This window comes from Gobio gobio (genome assembly GCF_949357685.1).
Source record: "Gobio gobio genome assembly, chromosome: 3".
Lineage (NCBI taxonomy): Eukaryota > Metazoa > Chordata > Actinopteri > Cypriniformes > Gobionidae > Gobio > Gobio gobio.
The window spans coordinates 25,113,836-25,133,806 of NC_137099.1; the positions used below are offsets into that span (position 1 = coordinate 25,113,836).

A 19,971-nucleotide genomic window follows, 5' to 3' on the forward strand; every position below is an offset into this window, starting at 1 on the left:
TTAAGTGCGGTGCATGTACCAAATTTCTTTAACCACAAGAGGGGGCAATAGATTTAGAGATTACTGCGTATTAACCTTTTACAGTCTATGGTATTAACCTCTTAGAATCACTATTCCCTATATTTAAGATTCATTTCTTTGTAACTTTTTGGATTATAACAATTACATTTTTTTTTTACATTGATATCAATAACCAAACACACAGAATTGGATATCATAACCAAACACATTTTATTAATGCAAATTATTGAAAACCATACATAAAATACACAACTACAGCACAAATATGCATGTTTTTTACAATATGCATTAAACTTTAGAGCAATAAAGATATCTGCGTTTATGCTGAAAATGCTATAGCGTTCACAATGGGACTTTTTTCATTAAGTTGTTGCAGCGAAACCAAACAATGCAGTACAGAATGAAGCCGAGACGTCCACTGAGCTTTAAAAAAAAGTCTGAAAATGTTTGATATGAAATGAATTAATATCTGTATATTTACAAGGCTTGCAGTGTTTTGTTTTTGTTTTGTTTTGTTTTGAATACATAAACTAAATGGTTGAAGCTGTATGTCTCAAGTATGGAATACCGTGTCACACCAACATAAACGCAAGCATGCACACACACACACACACACATGCACGCACGCACGCACGCACGCACGCACGCACACGCACACGCACACACACACACACACACACACACACACACACACACACACACACCTTCTTTCCAGCAATGTCTCCTCTACAATTGAAAATACCCCCATCCCTTGACAGCACCGTTGCCATAGCTACCCACTGTCAGATCATATTACTCCAATTGCTGCGTTGCCATGGTATCAGGCTTACTGTCCTGGTTGGTAGGGTGCTGGGCATTCCAGGAGCTGCCGTTTCCGAGGGTTGGTGAGTTGGCGAAGTCATGGAGACTGTCATCATGGAGACCGTTGACAGGGTCATATTGTTCATTCTCAAGGCGTGTGATCAAACGCTCGTCCACGTCACCCAACTCCCCTCCCATTAGAGAGGGCTCCCCTACCACCATCACATCCTACAGCAAGAGAGAGAGAGAGAGAGAGAGAGAGAGAGAGAGAGAGAGTTGACGTAAACAGAGACGCAGGGGGTCGAGCGAGAGAGAGAAGGGGGGGGGGGCATGGCGGGGGTGTAGAAAGAGAGAGAAGCAGAATCATTTATGACTGTAATTCTTGAAATATGGCTAATGCAAGCATACAGTAAAAAAATGTGCACAACTACAAAAAATGTGTATGATAATGAATATATATATACACACACATACACACACACTTTGTTAAATATGCAGTCATACACATACACACACAAACTTGCATACACTAGCTCTTTGGTCTTTAATTAGTTTCTTTTTCAGATAGAGAACACCTAAATATCAACATATGTGCTAATTAAGCAAATTTGCATTGCTAAGTAGCTGGTTAAGACAGCACATGCTGCGTGATAACTGTCTGCATGTGTCACTCACCTACCTAAGCTCCGCCTCCAGCCACCCGCCACCCCTCGTTTCCCCGGCGACACGTTTAGGCTGGGGACCAGAGACGGACAATACTAATTATCATCAAATCAATTACGGCTAATTAGTCTCAATTACAAACAAATTTATCAGAATGGACAAATGACTATATATTCAAAAAAATTACTCTAACATTACAAATTACAACCACACTGGAAACTGATTGTTACTTATTATAAACAATACAAACAATATAATTCAGGTATTGATTTGTAATGTAAATTATTGAATAAATAATACATTGCATGAAATATTACAATATGAAAAAAATAGGATGGGTTCAATTACTAAGCTGCTCTCTCTGTCCTTCCCTTTCTATACTGCTTATTCTTTATGTTATTTCTTTACACACACTTACGCACATACACACACATATGTACAGACATCCAGCCACTCTCCATATTCATTTAGTATATCTCTCCTATAAGATCCATTCAGTGTGGACCACTGCTTCTCTGCACGTGTGTATGTGACTGTGGCTATGTTTGAAATTATTTTATTCCAATTCTTAAAGCAGCTGAAAAAAAAGAATAACTTCTAAAATCTCAAAATTACTTTAAAATATAAATCATATATCTGTGTGTGTGTCTGTGTGTGTATATATACACACACATATATACACTGTATATACAGTGAGGAAAATAAGTATTTGAACACCCTGCTATTTTGCAAGTTCTCCCACTTAGAAATCATGGAGGGGTCTGAAATTGTCATCGTAGGTGCATGTCCACTGAGAGAGACATAATCTAAAAAATAAAAATCCAGAAATCACAATGTATGATTTTTTAACTATTTATTTGTATGATACAGCTGCAAATAAGTATTTGAACACCTGTCTATCAGCTAGAATTCTGACCCTCAAAGACCTGTTAGTCTGCCTTTAAAATGTCCACCTCCACTCCATTTATTATCCTAAATTAGATGCACCTGTTTGAGGTCGTTAGCTGCATAAAGACACCTGTCCACCCCATACAATCAGTAAGAATCCAACTACTAACATGGCCAAGACCAAAGAGCTGTCCAAAGACACTAGAGACAAAAGTGTACACCTCCACAAGGCTGGAAAGGACTACGGGGAAATTGCCAAGCAGCTTGGTGAAAAAAGGTCCACTTTTGGAGCAATCATTAGAAAATGGAAGACGCTAAACATGACTGTCAATCTCCCTCGGACTGGGGCTCCATGCAAGATCTCACCTCGTGGGGTCTCAATGATCCTAAGAAAGGTGAGAAATCAGCCCAGAACTACACAGGAGGAGCTGGTCAATGACCTGAAAAGAGCTGGGACCACCGTTTCCAAGGTTACTGTTGGTAATACACTAAGACGTCATGGTTTGAAATCATGCATGGCACGGAAGGTTCCCCTGCTTAAACCAGCACATGTCCAGGCCCGTCTTAAGTTTGCCAATGACCATTTGGATGATCCAGAGGAGTCACGGGAGAAAGTCATGTGGTCAGATGAGAACAAAATAGAACTTTTTGCTCATAATTCCACTAAACATTTTTGGAGGAAGAAGAATGATGAGTACCATCCCAAGAACACCATCCCTACTGTGAAGCATGGGGGTGGTAGTATCATGCTTTGGGGGTGTTTTTCTGCACATGGGACTGCACTGTATTAAGGAGAGGATGCCCGGGGCCATGAATTGCGAGATTTTGGGGAACAACCTCCTTCCCTCAGTTAGAGCATTGAAGATGGGTCGAGGCTGGGTCTTCTAACATGACAATGACCCGAAGCACACAGCCAGGATAACCAAGGAGTGACTCTGTAAGAAGCATATCAAGGTTCTGGCATGGCCTAGCCAGTCTCCAGACCTAAACCCAATAGAGAATCTTCGGAGGGAGCTCAAACTCCGTGTTTCTCAGCGACAGGCCAGAAACCTGACTGATCTAGAGAAGATCTGTGTGGAGGAGTGGGCCAAAATCCCTCCTGCAGTGTGTGCAAACCTGGTGAAAAACTACAGGAAACGTTTGACCTCTGTAATTGCAAACAAAGGCTACTGTACCAAATATTAACATTGATTTTCTCAGGTGTTCAAATACTTATTTGCAGCTGTATCATACAAATAAATAGTTAAAAAATCATACATTGTGATTTCTGGATTTTTTTTTTTTAGATTATGTCTCTCAGTGGACATGCACCTACGATGAAAATTTCAGACCCCTCCATGATCTCTAAGTGGGAGAACTTGCAAAATAGCAGGGTGTTCAAATACTTATTTTCCTCACTGTATATACACACATACTATGGGGGAGCCAAACAGTAAATAATTATATGTAAATCGGGAATATATGAATGTAAATCTGAATATATAGATACAAATCTGAATATATATTTATAATTATATATCACAATACTGTATATTTATAAATCCTGAATATATAATTATAACTGAATATATAAATGTAAATACTAAATATATAGTTATAAGTCAGAATATATATTTATAAATTCAGAATACATAAATGCATATATTGTCTACTTAGGGACTGAATTTTTGCATAGGATTGTGGGTATTGCACATCATTTTACTCATTCCACAAGTCCCATGATTTAATGTGCTAAACAATTCTGCAAACAATTATTAGCATGGAGACTGAATGAGTAAACCCAATTCATTCAGATTAACAGATCGAGACAATCATTTTAAATCTAGCTGTCAGACTGTAATTTCACAAACAACGAGAATGCAACTGCATCTTCCCTCTCTCTCTGAGTTCAGTATTCATGCACAATGAGCGGTATGTAAAGCACATTCTCGCATATTTGGATGCTAATTAAGAAAAAGGACCTACCACCCGCAGTTGATTTTGATACCCTAGGTTTTATTATCTGGACTTTATTATTATTGACTTTTTCTCACAATTCTGATTCTGTTTCTAAACAATTGCAATGTAAACTTGCAATTGTGAGAAAAAAAAAGCCAGAATTGTGAGATAAAAAGCCACTTTTTTTCCTGTGGTGGAAACAAACTTCCATACCTTCAAGTTCATTGAGGTCAGAAAAAATCCTTGCCATTTAATAATACCTAGGACAACAAAATCACTTTTCTTGATCAGCACCCAAATATGTGAGAACGCACTTCACACAAAGCTATAGTGTATATGCTATAGTGAATCATTGTTTGCAGGAATTTAGCACATTAAAAGCATGGAACTTAAGGGAATCCTGTGCTAAAAATAAAAAATTCAAGCCCTAATAGACAATATATGCATTTATATATTCAGAATGTATAAATATATATTGTGACTTATAATCAGATTAACATTTATTTATTCATATTTGTAACTACATATAGATTTGTATCTATATATTCAGATTTACATATAATTATTTCCTGTAAATTGTCCCCCTATAAATACAGTATGCATACACACACACATATTACATATTTACAAACTTAGATGTGATTAATCGTGATGTGCATATATATATATATATATATTAGTACTGTCAAATTGATTAGTCACATCTAACATAAAAGTTTGTAAATATGTATATATATATATATATATATATATATATATATATATATATATATATATATATATATACATACATACACAATGTGTGTGTGTCTGATTAATATATGTGTGCTGTTAGAATTTATTGTGTTTTTGTATTGTGTTGTTTGTTATTTGAAGAGGTTTAATGAAGATTTTTAAAAAGGTTGCTCTGTTGTATAGCCCACAGCACATTTTCATATGTAAGGGCAGAGTTAGTAATTGGGCAGAGTATTTTGTGCATACAGAAAATTAGCATACTGTCCACAGTATAAATACTATATACTGCCACAATTGTAAGGGTAGTATGGTAGTATGCTATATATACATTCCGAACACAGGCTTAGAGTAAGCACATGTTTGTATGTGATGTACCTGCAGTGTTGGGTAAGTTACTCTAAAAAAGAAACTAATTACTAGTTACTAATTACATCTTCAATAATGTAATTAGATTACTGTACAAGTTACTCTGTCCAAAAATATTTAATTACTTATTACTTTCAAAATCTTATATCAATCTCGACTAGTTAATGATTTAAGGATAGACATGAAACAGCTCTTTTAATTCATTCAAATACATAATATAAAACAACATCAATTATTCTTATTAACTGACCAAAGTATTACAAATATGAGAAGGATAGATAAAAACATGCATTTTAAAGTTAGACTTTAAATTGTGATGCTAATTCCACTGTTGTATTATATATAATTGTTCTACAGTCTATATACAGTATTTAGTTCAATTACATGTGAAGTAACTGTAAATTACACAAAAAAATAAGAGCAATCCCTTACTTTACTTTTTCAAGGGAAAAGAAATCAAATTACAGTAACTAATTACTTAGTAACTAGTTTCACCCAACACTGTGTACCTGTGAGGGTAGGCTGAAGTTATTTGCTGGGCTGCGCTTCTTGCTGTTTCCTGTGTTGCTATTGGACGCGCTACCAGCAGAGTTCCTCCTCCTCCTTCTCTTTGTTGCTGGTTTGGCTGGCTCTGCTGTCAATCAAAACATAAAAGCAGCATAATGCAAATCGAATCAACATTGCATTCCATGAATGTTGAAGTTGAAAAAGTTATGAAAACAGAGTGAACCTGTTTAAAAATGGGTGGTTAGATAGATTAATAGCTAGGTGCGGATACACAGCATACTGTATCCCTGCTTTAAAACACTAATCAGTACTGAAAATGAAATCAGTGGATGAATAAACAAAAGTCAAGATGATATTCTAATGATATTCTTTATGATTTATGGAGGAGAACAGAAAAAACTACATTTGCATTTCCTGGGGGAAATACCAGTCCTTGCACGGCAACAAAAGAATAGTGTTTATTTTATATTTTAGTAAAATTTAAGACACAGAGTATGCGTCTCTTTTTTCAGAATCAACACATAGTCTGAAATTAGGAGTGGCATACTAGCATAGTACTCTTACTCATACCAAGGACTCTATTTTAACGATTTATTCAAATATTTTAGCACATGGTCTAAAGCACTTGTAAACTTAGGGCGTGTCCAAATCCACTTTTGCTTTACTACGGTCGCCGTCATGGGTGTGTTTTGGGCGTAACGTGCAATAAACCAATCAGAGTCTCATCTCCCATTTCCTTTAAAAGTCAGTTGCGTTAGCGCCATGGCGGATTCACTATTTACATGCCGGAATTTGCAAGCGGAAAGACTTCATACTTTTCATATTTAAAAATGTTTGTGTGCTGTTGTGCGTCCCTGTGTGTGTAATAAGCAGAGTGTACACGTGTTGTGGACCCGCCTATAGGCGCAAATTACTTAAAACTTTAAAAAAAATATTGCGCCATTGACTTTTCAATTGCCTCAAAATAGCAACCCGCCAACAATGCGCCTGAATACACCTCGTTTTCAGACCAGCACGCCCATGTGCGCGCAAATGCATTTGCTATTCAAACAACGTGGCGCTGGCTGGACGTGAAAATGATAACTGCATCGGGCTGAAACAAGCAAAAAACTCTTGTGTTGTGCCTGGCGCCGCATTGCACCAGGTGTATGATAGGGGTTTTAGTGTAGTACGGCATGTTATTTGAATTCAGCCATAGTGCAGTGCATTGCGCAGTGAAAACGTGGCTTTACAGTTAAATGTATGCAAGAACTGTCAGATCAATCACAATTCAGTATGAAAACAGATGTAAGAAAGAAAACCAATCACAATTCAGTATGCAAACAGATGTAAGAAAGGAAACCAATCACAATTCAGTATGCAAACAGATGTAAGAAAGAAAACCAATTACAATACAGTATGCAAATATTACATAATTGCAGTTGGTTACATTTTCAATGCAGAGCATTCTAGCAGTATCGATAGGACATTGAGAGAGGTATGAGTGTAGAACAAACCCTAACTAGAATGTTTAAGGAACTGTAAAGAATGAAAGCGCACAGATAAGCATACATACATTTTTTGGAATTAGAGGGAAATATTTCTGTCTTGAAGTTTGGTGAGGGTCCAACTGAAATGAAAGAAATTAATAACAGTTAAAAGACACCACCATACCATCATTTAGAAACAAACATTAACATAAAAGTTCAGTAAATAATGAGGATGCAAAACGGTAAAGAGGAAAAATGTAAGAACATAGAAAGTGAGAGAGTTGCCTGGAAAGAACGTTACAATTATTGTTCAGGCGAAGTGAAGGAATTATTGTCAAAGAACAGCAGGAGGTAGTTATTTATTTAAAAAGAGCAGTAAAATAACGCATAAATAACAACACAAGGTCAAAGTCTTCATTAATTACTGCAGATCACAAAACCCTTAACAGCCTGCGCTCAGTACTTTGAAATGTTAATAAGCAATATGAAATATGTTTACAATGTATGAAACAAACTACTGTAAATTTAATGACATTCTGTAGCTCTTAAAGAGGAGAACAACAGAAAGAAATTAAACGCTCGGGCGAAAGAGTAGCTAAACAATGCTGGTGTTACTGTATTAATCTTTCATGACAGACTGTATTTAAAAGAGAAAGAAAGCTAAGAGGAGCCATGAAACGAGAACTAATGAAGAATTTTGGAGCCAGGGTTGATATTGTTAAACTAAACCTAAAAAAGATTTTTGTTACGTGTAATAAAATAAACGTTAACTGAAAAGGCAACGTTTTCATTTAGCTTAACTTGATATACTAAAATAATGAAAAATTAAAATTAAATACAATTTTGTACAAACATTGCCACGCAAAAAATGACACGCAAAATTACTAAAACGTTAACAAAAATTAAGATATAAATATGGAAAAAATAAAAACAACTAAAACATATGAATAAAAATAATAATAGTAAATTAGTAACAGTAATACTAAAATAACACAGATGAAAGCATGAGGCTTGTGTGTGTGTGTGTGTGTGTGTGTGTGTGTGTGTGTGTGTGTGTGTGTGTGTGTGTGTGTGTGTGTGTGTGTGTGTGTGTGTGTGTGTGTGTGTGTGTGTGTGTGTGTGTGTGTGTGTGTGTGTGTGTGTGTGTGTGTGTGTGTGTGTGTGTGTGTGTGTGTGTGTGTGTGTGTGTGTGTGTGTGTGTGTTTGTCAACAAACCTATAGTGTAAATCATAGAGAATGAGGTTTTTATTATGTAAAAATGCATACTGTTTTCTGTGATGGGTAGGTTTAGGGGTAGGGTTAGTGTAAGGGGATAGAATATACAGTTTCTACCACAAAGATAGCGAACCAGACGTGCGTGTGTGTGTGTGTGTGTGTGTGTGTGTGAGACCTGGTGGTGTTGTCATTCTCTGCCACTGGTGAAAGAGACAGGTCTTCAGACAGTCTCTGGGACTCAGTCCGTATGTCTTATGCCTAGACATGAGCTCCTGCATCGGCTCTAGAATCACACACAACTGCACACAAACAAACAAATATTTTCACTCAGTTGTTTAACACAAATTAATGACCATTTGTAAGAGAGTGAGTGTGTTCAAATGGGTGTACAGTATATGTGATTGTAACATACTCTGAGGTAGTTCAGTGTGAGGTTGGTAAGTCCCACTCGACTGATGTTTTTGGACAGTTGTTCCAGAGCTCCAGGGTCTTGTGCCTGATAAAGACACACACGCACACATGGACACACAAGTCCATTTATTCTCTCTCTTATTTTGTGCTCCATCCAGATAGAGCTCTAATTCATTATAGGATATGTTTCCATAGCAACATCCTGACAGCTTAGCTAAAAGGTTTGGATGCTTTCACCTTGATTGATAAAAAAGGGCTGAAATACATTTTGTTGTACCATAAGCTGCTACCTGTGAGTGCTTCTGAAAATACCTGAGTCTGCGAACGTGCCAGACAAATGCATGGTAAACATAACATTAAAGGAAATTGGATTATCTAGAATACAACTAATTACTTTTTTATTATTCTTGAATGAAAGTGGTGTGTTGTAAATGTTAGATATGAAAAATGTTGTTTACATTTACATGTTTAGCTAAAAGCTAAAAACTTTGCTTTGACGCAGCAATACTGCACTCAGATAAGCAGTACTTGGCTCATGTAAAGAGAAACTGACTTGTGTGAATAATATTTAACATGCAGTGTCAGAAATAGTAAGGACGGTGTTTTATTCATGTTAACAATGACTGAGAGTATGTGTCACATGAATGACTGATGCAAAGAGAAGGGCACCTGATTAAAAGTATTTGTATTTAAAAAAGTAAAAGTATTTGACTTTTACATTTAGCAAAGAATTTGAAAGACATTTTTATCTAGAGCAACTTATATTGCTCTGAAGATGTAAAATTAATTATTAACATACCCTGGGTATCAAACCCATGACCTTGTGGTTGCTATAGCATCATGCTCAACTGTTTGAGCTACTGCTTCTCCATTACTCCACTTAATCTTCAGTGATATTACTGATTTGTAGGGGTGTAACAATATATCGTGTCACAATATATCACAATACAAAAATGCAACAATATGTATCGTGGATAGTGACAATCTGTATTGTGTAGAGTTCACCCAAAATTAATATTACTGTGTGAGAAACAATTCAAGTTTACAGAGTTTTAGTGTCAGTACTACATTAAACGACTGTATATAATGTGTTGAATATAATGTATAATACTGCAATGGGAGAATATTTGTGGGTCCTGATAATGCCAAATGTCTTTTGTTACCAGTAGAACAACTCGAAGTGGCCACGCCCTTAATTAGGCAGAACTTTAAGGCTTTATATAATGTAAACGAATGAGTTATAAAAAAAATTCACCCCCCTCACAGTTGTCATGAAGGGCAAAATTAGCCGTATAAACCAAAACCAGAATTTGTACCAGGCTGTAAACATGTTTTTTTTTCTGCTGTAAAGTTGGGCATTTTAACATGGGACTCAATGAGATTCTGCTCCCTTCTGGAGCCTGGAGCCCTAGTGGCCAGTCGATGAATTGCAGTTTAAGTCACTTCCGTATTGGCTTCAAGAGAAACTGCGGGAGGTTGCTGCTTGATCAAATCGTGACATTAAGGTATTGTGATAGGTACCCCTACTGATTTGAATGCACCGACCGACACTATTGGATGAGTACTCAACTTAGCTTGATGATGACATCACGGTTTTCTGCAGAGCTGCTTTATAGCTGAATTGAACTCATTTCAAAATTGATGTACTTTACACAGTGAACTGAAATTTATCAACACTGAACTGATTTCAACTGAATAAAGACTGTCTTTTTAGAGCTGGTTTACAGCAGAATTTAATTCGGTTTGCATAACTGAATCATTATTTTCCTGTTTATCACTGAGTTGCAGTTTGAGTTACTACTGTGAAAACTGTAATTGTTCTTAAAAAATAGGATGTGAAACAGTGTGTAGCATGCAACAATAAACATTTCAAATTGTTGCTTGTTGCCAAATGACCTCACATTTACATCACTATGAGGAGGACAGTTATCGCCGAAAACAAAAATAATAATTACATTTACATTTTTAATCTAGTTTAGTATAAAAATATAATCTTACGTTTGGATGTCTAATCAAATCAAGCATGAAGTAACAAGCATGGAAGAAATTAAGCTTTGCCATCACTGGTATAAATTGCATTTTAAAATATAATAATGATGATGATCAAAACTTAGATGGAATAAATCGAGTCCATCAACACCCTAAAGCTTCACAGTCCCATACCTTGTCCACAGTCCCATACCTTGTCCTGGGTCGATATTTTATACAGTAACATTAGGCAATTTATTTGCTGTTTAATGTTGATGAGCGCGTTATTTTATATATGCATCTGCTTACATATGCAACCGCTTGTTTCTGCTTCTTTTTCCTCTGTGCTTTGATCAGGAGATTCCGTACTCTTTCAGAAGACGTGTAATAGCCCCCTACCGTTTAACAGTGAAAAGCTGGAAAATTCCGCCAATGGTGGGGAAAGAGTTAATTGGTGGTGTCCCGTTATCATCTCGAAAACAAGTCTGGTGTAAAAATGTGTTATTGGACTCTTGGCAGTCCAGTTAAATTTTAAATGTAATTTTATTTCATTTTAATAATCAAGATAGAGCTGTTAAAATTGTTGGTGCTATTACTTCTGCTTCATTTGCAGCAACGGAAATCAAAGGTCTAGCACATTGCATTATGGGATATGGTATTCAGAATAGTGTGCTCTGGTAAAATTTTGGCCGATGTAGAAGGTCATCCAGGTCATCTTGTATGAGAAATAATTAGGACAATTAATTGATTCACATGAAAATGAACTCACATTAACAGCCAAGACACTGCGGGGAATGAGCTCACTGTAGTGTGTGATAGTGAAGTGCCATGTTTTGATTCTCATGAGGTCATCAAAGGTGAACACAAGAATCAGACGACCTTCTGTACAGACCTGTGAAAAAAGCAGGAAGAGTTTCAGGTCTGTGTTACTGTGCGACTGTCCCTTACACCCTTGCTTGAAGTTCAATTAACACTTTTGTTTCAAACTTTCAGATTGCAATAAGACAGACACGACACAAAGAACATAGACATAATCTTCCAGCCATTGTTATAATTAATGTGAATTCCGAAATCATAACACCGACTCGACCGGAGAAAAACATGCGAGCGAATTACATCTAATGACTTTTTGTTTTTCATTAATTTAAAGCAAATCAAATTACACGGTTCTCTCATTAAAGCAGTATTTTCAGCACAAGCAGAATTCTGTGTGGAACTCTGAACCCCAACATTCTGTTGCCGGGGGAACGGAGGGTAGCTGCGAGGTTGGCATAGCAACGGGAGGGATGTAATCCCAGCAGACACGCTCTGATCAATGCCTCCAGTACACACACACACACACACACACTTGGGAACTGTATCTGTATAACTTAGCTACAACATACAGTATTCCAAATCAATATTTAATTCACAAATGTTCATTTACTAAAAAGCAAAGTTGGACAAAACTCGCTCTCTCTAATTGACAAGTTAGAGATCCTGTATCCTATAGTGGCGTACCATATGGATATTGGGTAACACTTTATTTTACAGTGTCTTTGTTTCACATATTACTGTAAATTGTGCTTAATTTCATGCAACTAACCTAAACCACACCCTAATCATAACCCTATAGTAAGTATATGTAGTTAATTATTATTACTCAGTACTTTAATGTATAATTGCACAGTAACACGGACACTTTATACACTGCATAGGACTCTCACGAAATCGCACGTTACACTGGTCTTATTAACAGGAAAAGTATTTATTTAATCTGATACCAATTATAAAGGCAAGACCATTTTACGAACATTATCGTAATATTTGAGAGGTCTCGAAATAGTGTAACTAGCAGACTTTTCTATTAAGATCATCTTATCATTTTAAAGCATAAACCTATAGGATAGGGGGAAAAAGAGAAGCAGTTTTTGTGGATAAGAGAGAGAGGCAGAATGAGGGAGGGAGGGAGGGTGAGAGAGAGAGTGAGTGAGGAAGAAGCCGAGAAAGAGCAGAAGCGGGAGGGAGAGGGAAAGAGTGGGGGTTATATTTTCCTTTTTTGTTTTGTGCAGTTCCAGCCCAGAATTCACAATGAGGAATACATTAGAGCTGAAAATGAGGAAGCAAAGACTCACTGAGCCAGACTTGTGCGTGTGTGTGCAGTACCTTAGTGAATGTAGGTTTGCCATGTTGTGTTGTCATTGTACAGTGATGAGAGTCGACAGTAATAGTTGAGTTGTTAAATGACTCCTTTGTTTGTTTCAGCTCAAAAAACAACTCATAGACTCCTCCTTCGAACAGAGAACTGAAGTAACGAGGGATCAGGGTGCGCCCGATGGCTGGGGAAGAAGGAATGAGAGTGAGTGAATCATACGTGGAGACGAACATTTCATTCAGTTGTGTTCGTTGATTATCAAACGGAAAGAAAAGAATGCCATGGACTCCATGCCCAAGCATTATTTATTTATTTATGCCCATATGATGAAAGAGACTCGAAGTTAGGCGGCACACTGGCCGAACACCTGAACTGGAAATCATAAATGTGTGTGTTTGTGTGTCTCTGTGTGTGGTCCCCTAAGAGTTAGAAACAAACAGGCTACTGAATGCCGCAGGCATTAAGTCCAGCAGGCTGTGCGTGCGCGCAGAACAGTTAGTGCTCTGGAGCTGTCAATCACTGCAGTAGAGGTGTGTGAAGTCTGCAGGCCCATATTTATTTGAACACCCCAGACCTGTCAATCAAATCTCACCACATACACAGTGAATAAGGAATGAATGAGAATAAGTGAAATCCAGCACAACTGTGTCCCTGTCTAAATCTAAACAGGCTGAAATGAATCTAAAATCTTGGAAAGAGAACGAGATTCAGGCAGATAAGTGTGAGCGAGAGATAAAAAGAAAGTGTAGCCTATATATTTTTTTTGGTAACACTTTACAATAAGGTTGTATTAGTTAACATTAGTTAATGCATTAATTAACATTACACTCTAAAACATGCTGAGTTAAAAATAACCCAAGTTGGGTTGAAAATGGACTAACCCAGCAATTGGGTTGTTTTAACCCAGCGGTTTGTTTAAATGTTTGCTTAAAACAACCCAATTGCTGGGTTAAAACAACCCTGTCGCAGGGTTAAAAAACCCAATTGCTGGGTTAGTCCCTTTTCAACCCAACTTGGGTTATTTTTAACCCAGCATTTTTTAGAGTGTATAACTAACCATGAACAACACCTTAGTTCAGCATTAGTTCATCTTTGTTAACGTTAGTTCATACAAATCTAGCTATTCATGGTTTGTTCATGTTAGTTCACAGTGCATTAACTAATGTTAGCAAGATTTTAATAATGCATTAGCAAATGTTGAAATTAACATTAACAAAGATTAATAAATGCTTTATAAGTGCAGTTCATTATTAGTTCATGTTAAGTAATGTTAACTAATGAACCTTATTGTAAAGTGTTACCGTTTTTTTTTAATGAGAAATACGCTCAAACACAAATATGCTCACAGATCTTATTCTCATTTATTTAATTATTAATAATTAGCACGTACACCATGATTTCATCATATTTTGATGTTCACAATATTTACTGATGAAAACTCAAGGATATGACTGGGCCAATGTCCCTAAAGATCTAGTTTAAAACGTATTGGTAACACTTAGTTTTACAGTGTCCTTGTTTCACATTACATGTCAATAACTATAAATTATGCATAATTACATGCAACTAACCCAAACCTAATCCTCCATATTCCTACTCTACAGTAAGTTCATGTAGTTAATTTATATTACTCAGAACTTAAATATACAATTACACTGCAACAAGGACACCTTAAAGTGTAACCAACATATGTGCCAAGTTCTGTCCATAAATACATCAGTATATTTATAGTGGTTTTGTATGTTTTTGAATATCTTTTATACCGTTTTCAAGAAAAGTTTTAATTTGATTAATTACAAAATGTCAAGTAAAAGGTAATAACACATTTACACATTTTAATCATTATGTTCATACTGTTCATACATCTTAAAATATATTTCTCAAGGTAAATGTTTTATATATAAACAGCATAATGTTTTCTTTTTGCATTTTACAACATTGCATGTCATAAAACATTTTTTTTTGTTAAACCCCCCCCCCCCCCCTTTTTTTTCTTCTTTTATTGTCTTTTATATCTAGACAGTTGTATGAACCTGACATACTTATTTCATGGCTATCAAAAATATCAACATTTTTAAATCAGAAATTATAAACATCACTCATTTAATGTATGAGCTGCATTTGAATGTATTTTTTAATGAATTGATAAATACAAGAGACAAACAAGCATCACCGATCCAACCAAATGTTAAATATTTAGGGGGACCAAATGTAAAAGTTGAAGAATCTACCATCGAAACCCCTATTTCGAACATTTATAATATTAATATGGTGGTGGTGATTATGGCGGCTATGGCTCTGCACACACTTACTGTATGTCTTGGGTCCCTCCTCCAGGCAAAATGAGAGAGTCAGTGTGGCATCTTCTTCAAAGAACTCAGTGCAGAATGCATCCCACCACAGAATATCACAGTCCTGCCGGATCACACATTAACATACATTTAACACCGAGTGAGACAGAAGAGAGGCTCAGAAGTACTTGGCCCCTGAATGACCCAAAATGACCATAATTAGGCCTGGCACAGTGATTACCATTTCAGAGCTTACTGTTTATTATAAACACACACCCAAGTTGACTCGCCCCATTAAGGGCAGCAATTTACACCACAAATCCAGCCAACTACCGCTGGCCTGCTATTGAGATTCACTTGATTGTATTGGACATGATTATACCAGCCCATAAAGCCACAATAACCTGTATTGTGACAGCTCTTGCACTTCAGTTTTTGTGTGTTATAAACATGTAAGAGAATTATTAGACTGTGTGAAAGGGTCATTTCTATAGGTCATTATTCTAATAGTTCAGTCTCTCTTAGCGCGATCTGTCAAATTATTATCTCCAGGTGTGCTGAACACCATTTTATTCCTCTGCTAATACATTTTATTTCCCCCACTTTATTCGCATTGCTTTTTCTGAGTGGTATGTGTACAATTTACTACGGATTATTTTTGCACACACACCGACGGCATCAGGAAAAGCAAATATTAACACAGCTTGCACTGCAGTTTGCATTAGGAGAATTATATTATTTTTTAAATATACTTATTTAAATAAAATATATGCATGGTACAGCAATACTGGTCACATTGAACCGTTGGTCCATTCTTATAGGGAGTCCTATAATATCACACTGCTACATAAACATCACTGATCATCACCTTGCTGTTTGTGTTCATGAAAAACACCATATAATCCATAGTGCATAGACTAATGAGTTTTGTGCTAAATCAAATCATATTCGGTGAAAGTCCTTGAATAAGTTCAGTTTGTTACAGAACAGTGGGGTCACACACTGTGGTGATGCGAGAGGAATAAATTCATTTATTAGGGTATTTTTAGGGGACCTTTGGCTACTTGAAATATTTAAAAAATTTACTTATTGAAATTATGTTTCATCTATTATTAGACATGTCAGATAATAAAGATCTGATCATGGCTTTGGCAACCTTCAAGTGCACTTTGGTATGCGATAGGCTATTTCAGTTCTTAGAGATAAGTAATAGTCAATTAATAATTAATTGAATGTACTTTTAATGTATAAACATGCATTTTACAAATAACCATGGTACAAAAAAAAAACATTACAATTGATTAAAATTATGATATTCTGCTAACTGGTAGTCTGCTGGCAGAGATATGCCTTATGTTCACATCTAATTTCCATCATATCCAATTAATAACATATTTTTTTAAGGCTCGATTGTTTCTCTAAAACGTTATGGAAATGACAGCAATATGTGGAACAGAATGTTATGACATTACACACATAAATACATTCATTGATTTAAAGTCCTTTATGGAAAAGTGCAAATTAGAAATTCCGATTAAAAAATAATAATAATAATAATTTGATCAAAAAAGTAATTTAGAAGGAAAATGTTTCCCCACCCCGAATAAAACCATCTTAGTGGACAGAAAAGTTATCCTTTTAGATTGCGTGATGAATCTATTGATCTATAATCTATTATCCTATCTAAAATAAATGTTGAAAGGTTGTAAGATTTAGCTACTTTATAAAATTAAATAAATTTTTTGGTGATCACTCACCTCAGGCCGGGACTGGAGCCGTTTGTTGAGCTCGTGCATCCGGTACTCCGGCTGCACCGGGTAGGGCGCGTGTCTCCGGTAAAACGGACCGAACGGAGAGGAGTAGAAGGGGTCGCGTGGCGCGCCAGTCATGGTTTCTGTTACCGACAGCGCGCGAGGAGCGCATCCACACGCCGCACGTGGAGCACGACGATCGTAAACATACACACACACGCGCGCTCGCGGACACGGAGAGATGCGACTGTCAAATCACACGCGCGCTCTGCTGTGAGAGGAGAGGGGAGCAGGATAGAAGGAGAGGGGGAGGGAGGACTTCACGAAGGGAAGGGGAGAGACGAGGGAGGGGGTGGAGGAAAGGAGAGAGGCTTCTGTAAATTGGAGGGTCTTTCCTTACTGTACAGTCTGACAAGTTGGCCAATTAGGGCAAAATTCAATGGAATGCAATCACTGTTTGCTTTTATTATGTTTGCTCGGATACAATCCCCAATACATTTTATCAATAACTACTGCAGTATGTGCTACTTTAGGCTACTGTAGATAATATAGTTTGCTAATGTGCAAATAAACTAAGCACAGCACATATTTAATGCAGTACTGCAACTACAGTGTGTGTGTGCGCGCGCTTCTCTACTTGTATTTTTCCATCTCTCTTTATGACTCACACAAGAGACTTGCTCTCCCACATATACACAGACACACATTCTCTCTGCTTTTCACTCTGTCTCTCATTCTCTCCCATTGTTTGGAGATATATACACATTTTTATTCGTTTATAAAATAATATACACTTTCTTTACATTTCCCACTCATTTTCAATAAAAATACTCTTGCGTAATGAGAGAAAGAGATCCAGATAGGACAGACATGTAGAGAGAGAGAGAGAGAGAGAGAGAGAGAGAGAGAGAGAGAGAGAGAGAGAGAGAGAGTGAGTCCATATGGATTCTATTACTCTCTTGTTTTTGGGGGGAAGCAGGGCCCCAAAAGTTCACCTCCTTTACTTCACTTTCTTTTTTCTTTCGGCCTCTCTTTCTCATGCCCAAAATCAAGACACTCCCTCTTTTTACAAAGCAGTTTAGAATAACACACATGCACATATATACACATTGCCTGTTGCTTTATTTTGTGATAGTTCAAAGCTCATGTGGCCTCACAATGCAAACCGTAGGTATACTAGTAAAGAGGATCAGAGATTCTCACACACGCACACACACACACACACACACACACACACACACACACACACACACACACACACACACACACACACACACACACACACACACACACACACACACACACACACACACACACACACACACACACACACACACACACACACACACACACACACTCACCCCTCCCCCTTCAGGTCAGTTAATAAGAGTGGTTGCTGGGCTCTTTGTGTGCGTTGTGTCTCATGGGGAAAGGCGAGGAGGGAGAAGGGGGTCTAAAGGAATGAAATTTACCCACTCCACTGCTGTATAAATGGAGAGAGAGAAAGTGAGCAGGATAATGAGAGGGCTCCCTATCCATGTCTTTGTGTTGATCAATTTTCCTCCCATCTCTATGGCGACTTGATCAAAGATGACCACAAGATGTCACTCTCTGATTTCTCTTTAGTTAATAGCAAACGGCAGAAGGGTTGAGAATAGCAGAACTGGTGGGAGAGCCAATAACTGTTTCTTGAACAGGAGAGCACACAGATTATTAGATTATTTATTTTATTTTATTACAGTGGGGTTCAAATGCCTGAGGCCATATTAAAAATAAGAGATTCAAATCTAAATTTAACCTGAAAAGAAACAGCAAGTTATAAGATTAAAACGGTATGATGTAAAATGAATACAAAATATTTAAGGCTCTGCACAATTTCTTTCACTTGCTTTCCCTCCACACAAAACACTCTTTGAGAGATTCTAAAATTATGCTGGACTGCATGATCATTAGGATTTGTATGAATTCATGCAGCCTGAGTTCTGCTTGCTATTTGAGTGCTGTGCAACGTATAAAAAATGTATTATGTCTTGTTCAATAGCACTTTTTTTTTATTACGTAAACCAACCCCCACACTAGATTTTCAATATAAAGAAAAAACAAGAAAATATGGATTTTGTGTTAGTTTTTCTATTCAATGTTTCAGTTCGATTTTATTATAATATAATGTGTAATGAAAACAATTTTAACGAACAAAGTGGTAAACACAAATGTCTATATGTAAACACAAATGTGTCACGTGTCACTTCATCAAGAGAAAAATAATAAAAGAGAAACATAAGATAGGTGAATTCCAGTGACATGAAGATCATAATGAATGTCAAAAGATGTTGCTCATCATTTAGAGTAGACATGCGCTCTCTGACCCTGCACAAGCAATTCCACTAAGTAGCATGTGTGAGTGTGTTTTTTTTCTTGTGCAATTACTGCATGCCTACCCCCCAACACACACATATGCATCTATACTGTCTGAAAAAAAAATGGAGACAGACTGAGTCAGAAAGCGAGCGAGATCCACATGGATTTTATTGTGGAATCCTTTGATTAAATATTAATGCAACCTCAGATTCTCTAAAAATAATCCACAGACTACATTATATAGGAGGGAATACACACACACACACACACACACACACACACACAGAGAGAGAGACAGGATCTAGTGAAGAAACTCATACTAATCACAGCCCCAACTGTTTCTCCCCATCTTACTGTATACACATCAAGACACTCCACACACTGAAAACATGCTCAAACTCATACTGAAGCAGTCCACTCAACCCGCTGCAAAAATCTTATTCTTAATCAATATA

At 36.8% G+C, this 19,971-nt stretch overlaps 1 protein-coding gene across 3 annotated transcripts; it reads right to left on the reverse strand.

The window, feature by feature from the left end:
• Window positions 1-209: 209 nt before the first annotated feature.
• ldb2b (LIM domain binding 2b) lies at window positions 210-17,433 on the reverse strand. 3 transcript variants are annotated; one of them, XM_079812449.1, is made up of 10 exons: window positions 17,165-17,433; window positions 15,429-15,531; window positions 13,128-13,300; window positions 11,752-11,874; window positions 9,016-9,099; window positions 8,779-8,902; window positions 7,475-7,528; window positions 5,922-6,046; window positions 1,498-1,557; window positions 210-1,050 (listed from the first exon to the last, which is right to left on the reverse strand). In XM_079812449.1, the coding sequence occupies exons 1-9, from the start codon at window positions 17,294-17,296 to the stop codon at window positions 1,498-1,500; spliced, it is 978 nt and encodes a 325-aa protein (XP_079668575.1). In that variant the 5' UTR covers window positions 17,297-17,433; the 3' UTR covers window positions 210-1,050. The 3 variants fall into 3 exon arrangements, with proteins under 3 accessions (XP_079668575.1, XP_079668574.1, XP_079668573.1); XM_079812448.1 differs by having other exon boundaries at window positions 214-1,050; window positions 1,502-1,557; XM_079812447.1 differs by lacking the exon at window positions 1,498-1,557 and having other exon boundaries at window positions 214-1,050.
• Between the last annotated feature and the right edge of the window lie 2,538 nt (window positions 17,434-19,971).

Excerpts from the sequence above, each read along its gene's own strand:
- ldb2b (XM_079812447.1), bottom strand. The coding sequence starts at position 17,296 with ATGACTGGCGCGCCACGCGACCCCTTCTACTCCTCTCCGTTCGGTCCG. Across the intron at positions 13,301-15,428 it reads GGAGGGACCCAAGACATACA|CCATCGGGCGCACCCTGATC; the intron begins GTAAGTGTGTGC and ends CTTCTTCCCCAG. Across the intron at positions 6,047-7,474 it reads TCCCTCTAATTCCAAAAAAT|CAGAGCCAGCCAAACCAGCA; the intron begins GTATGTATGCTT and ends TTTGATTGACAG.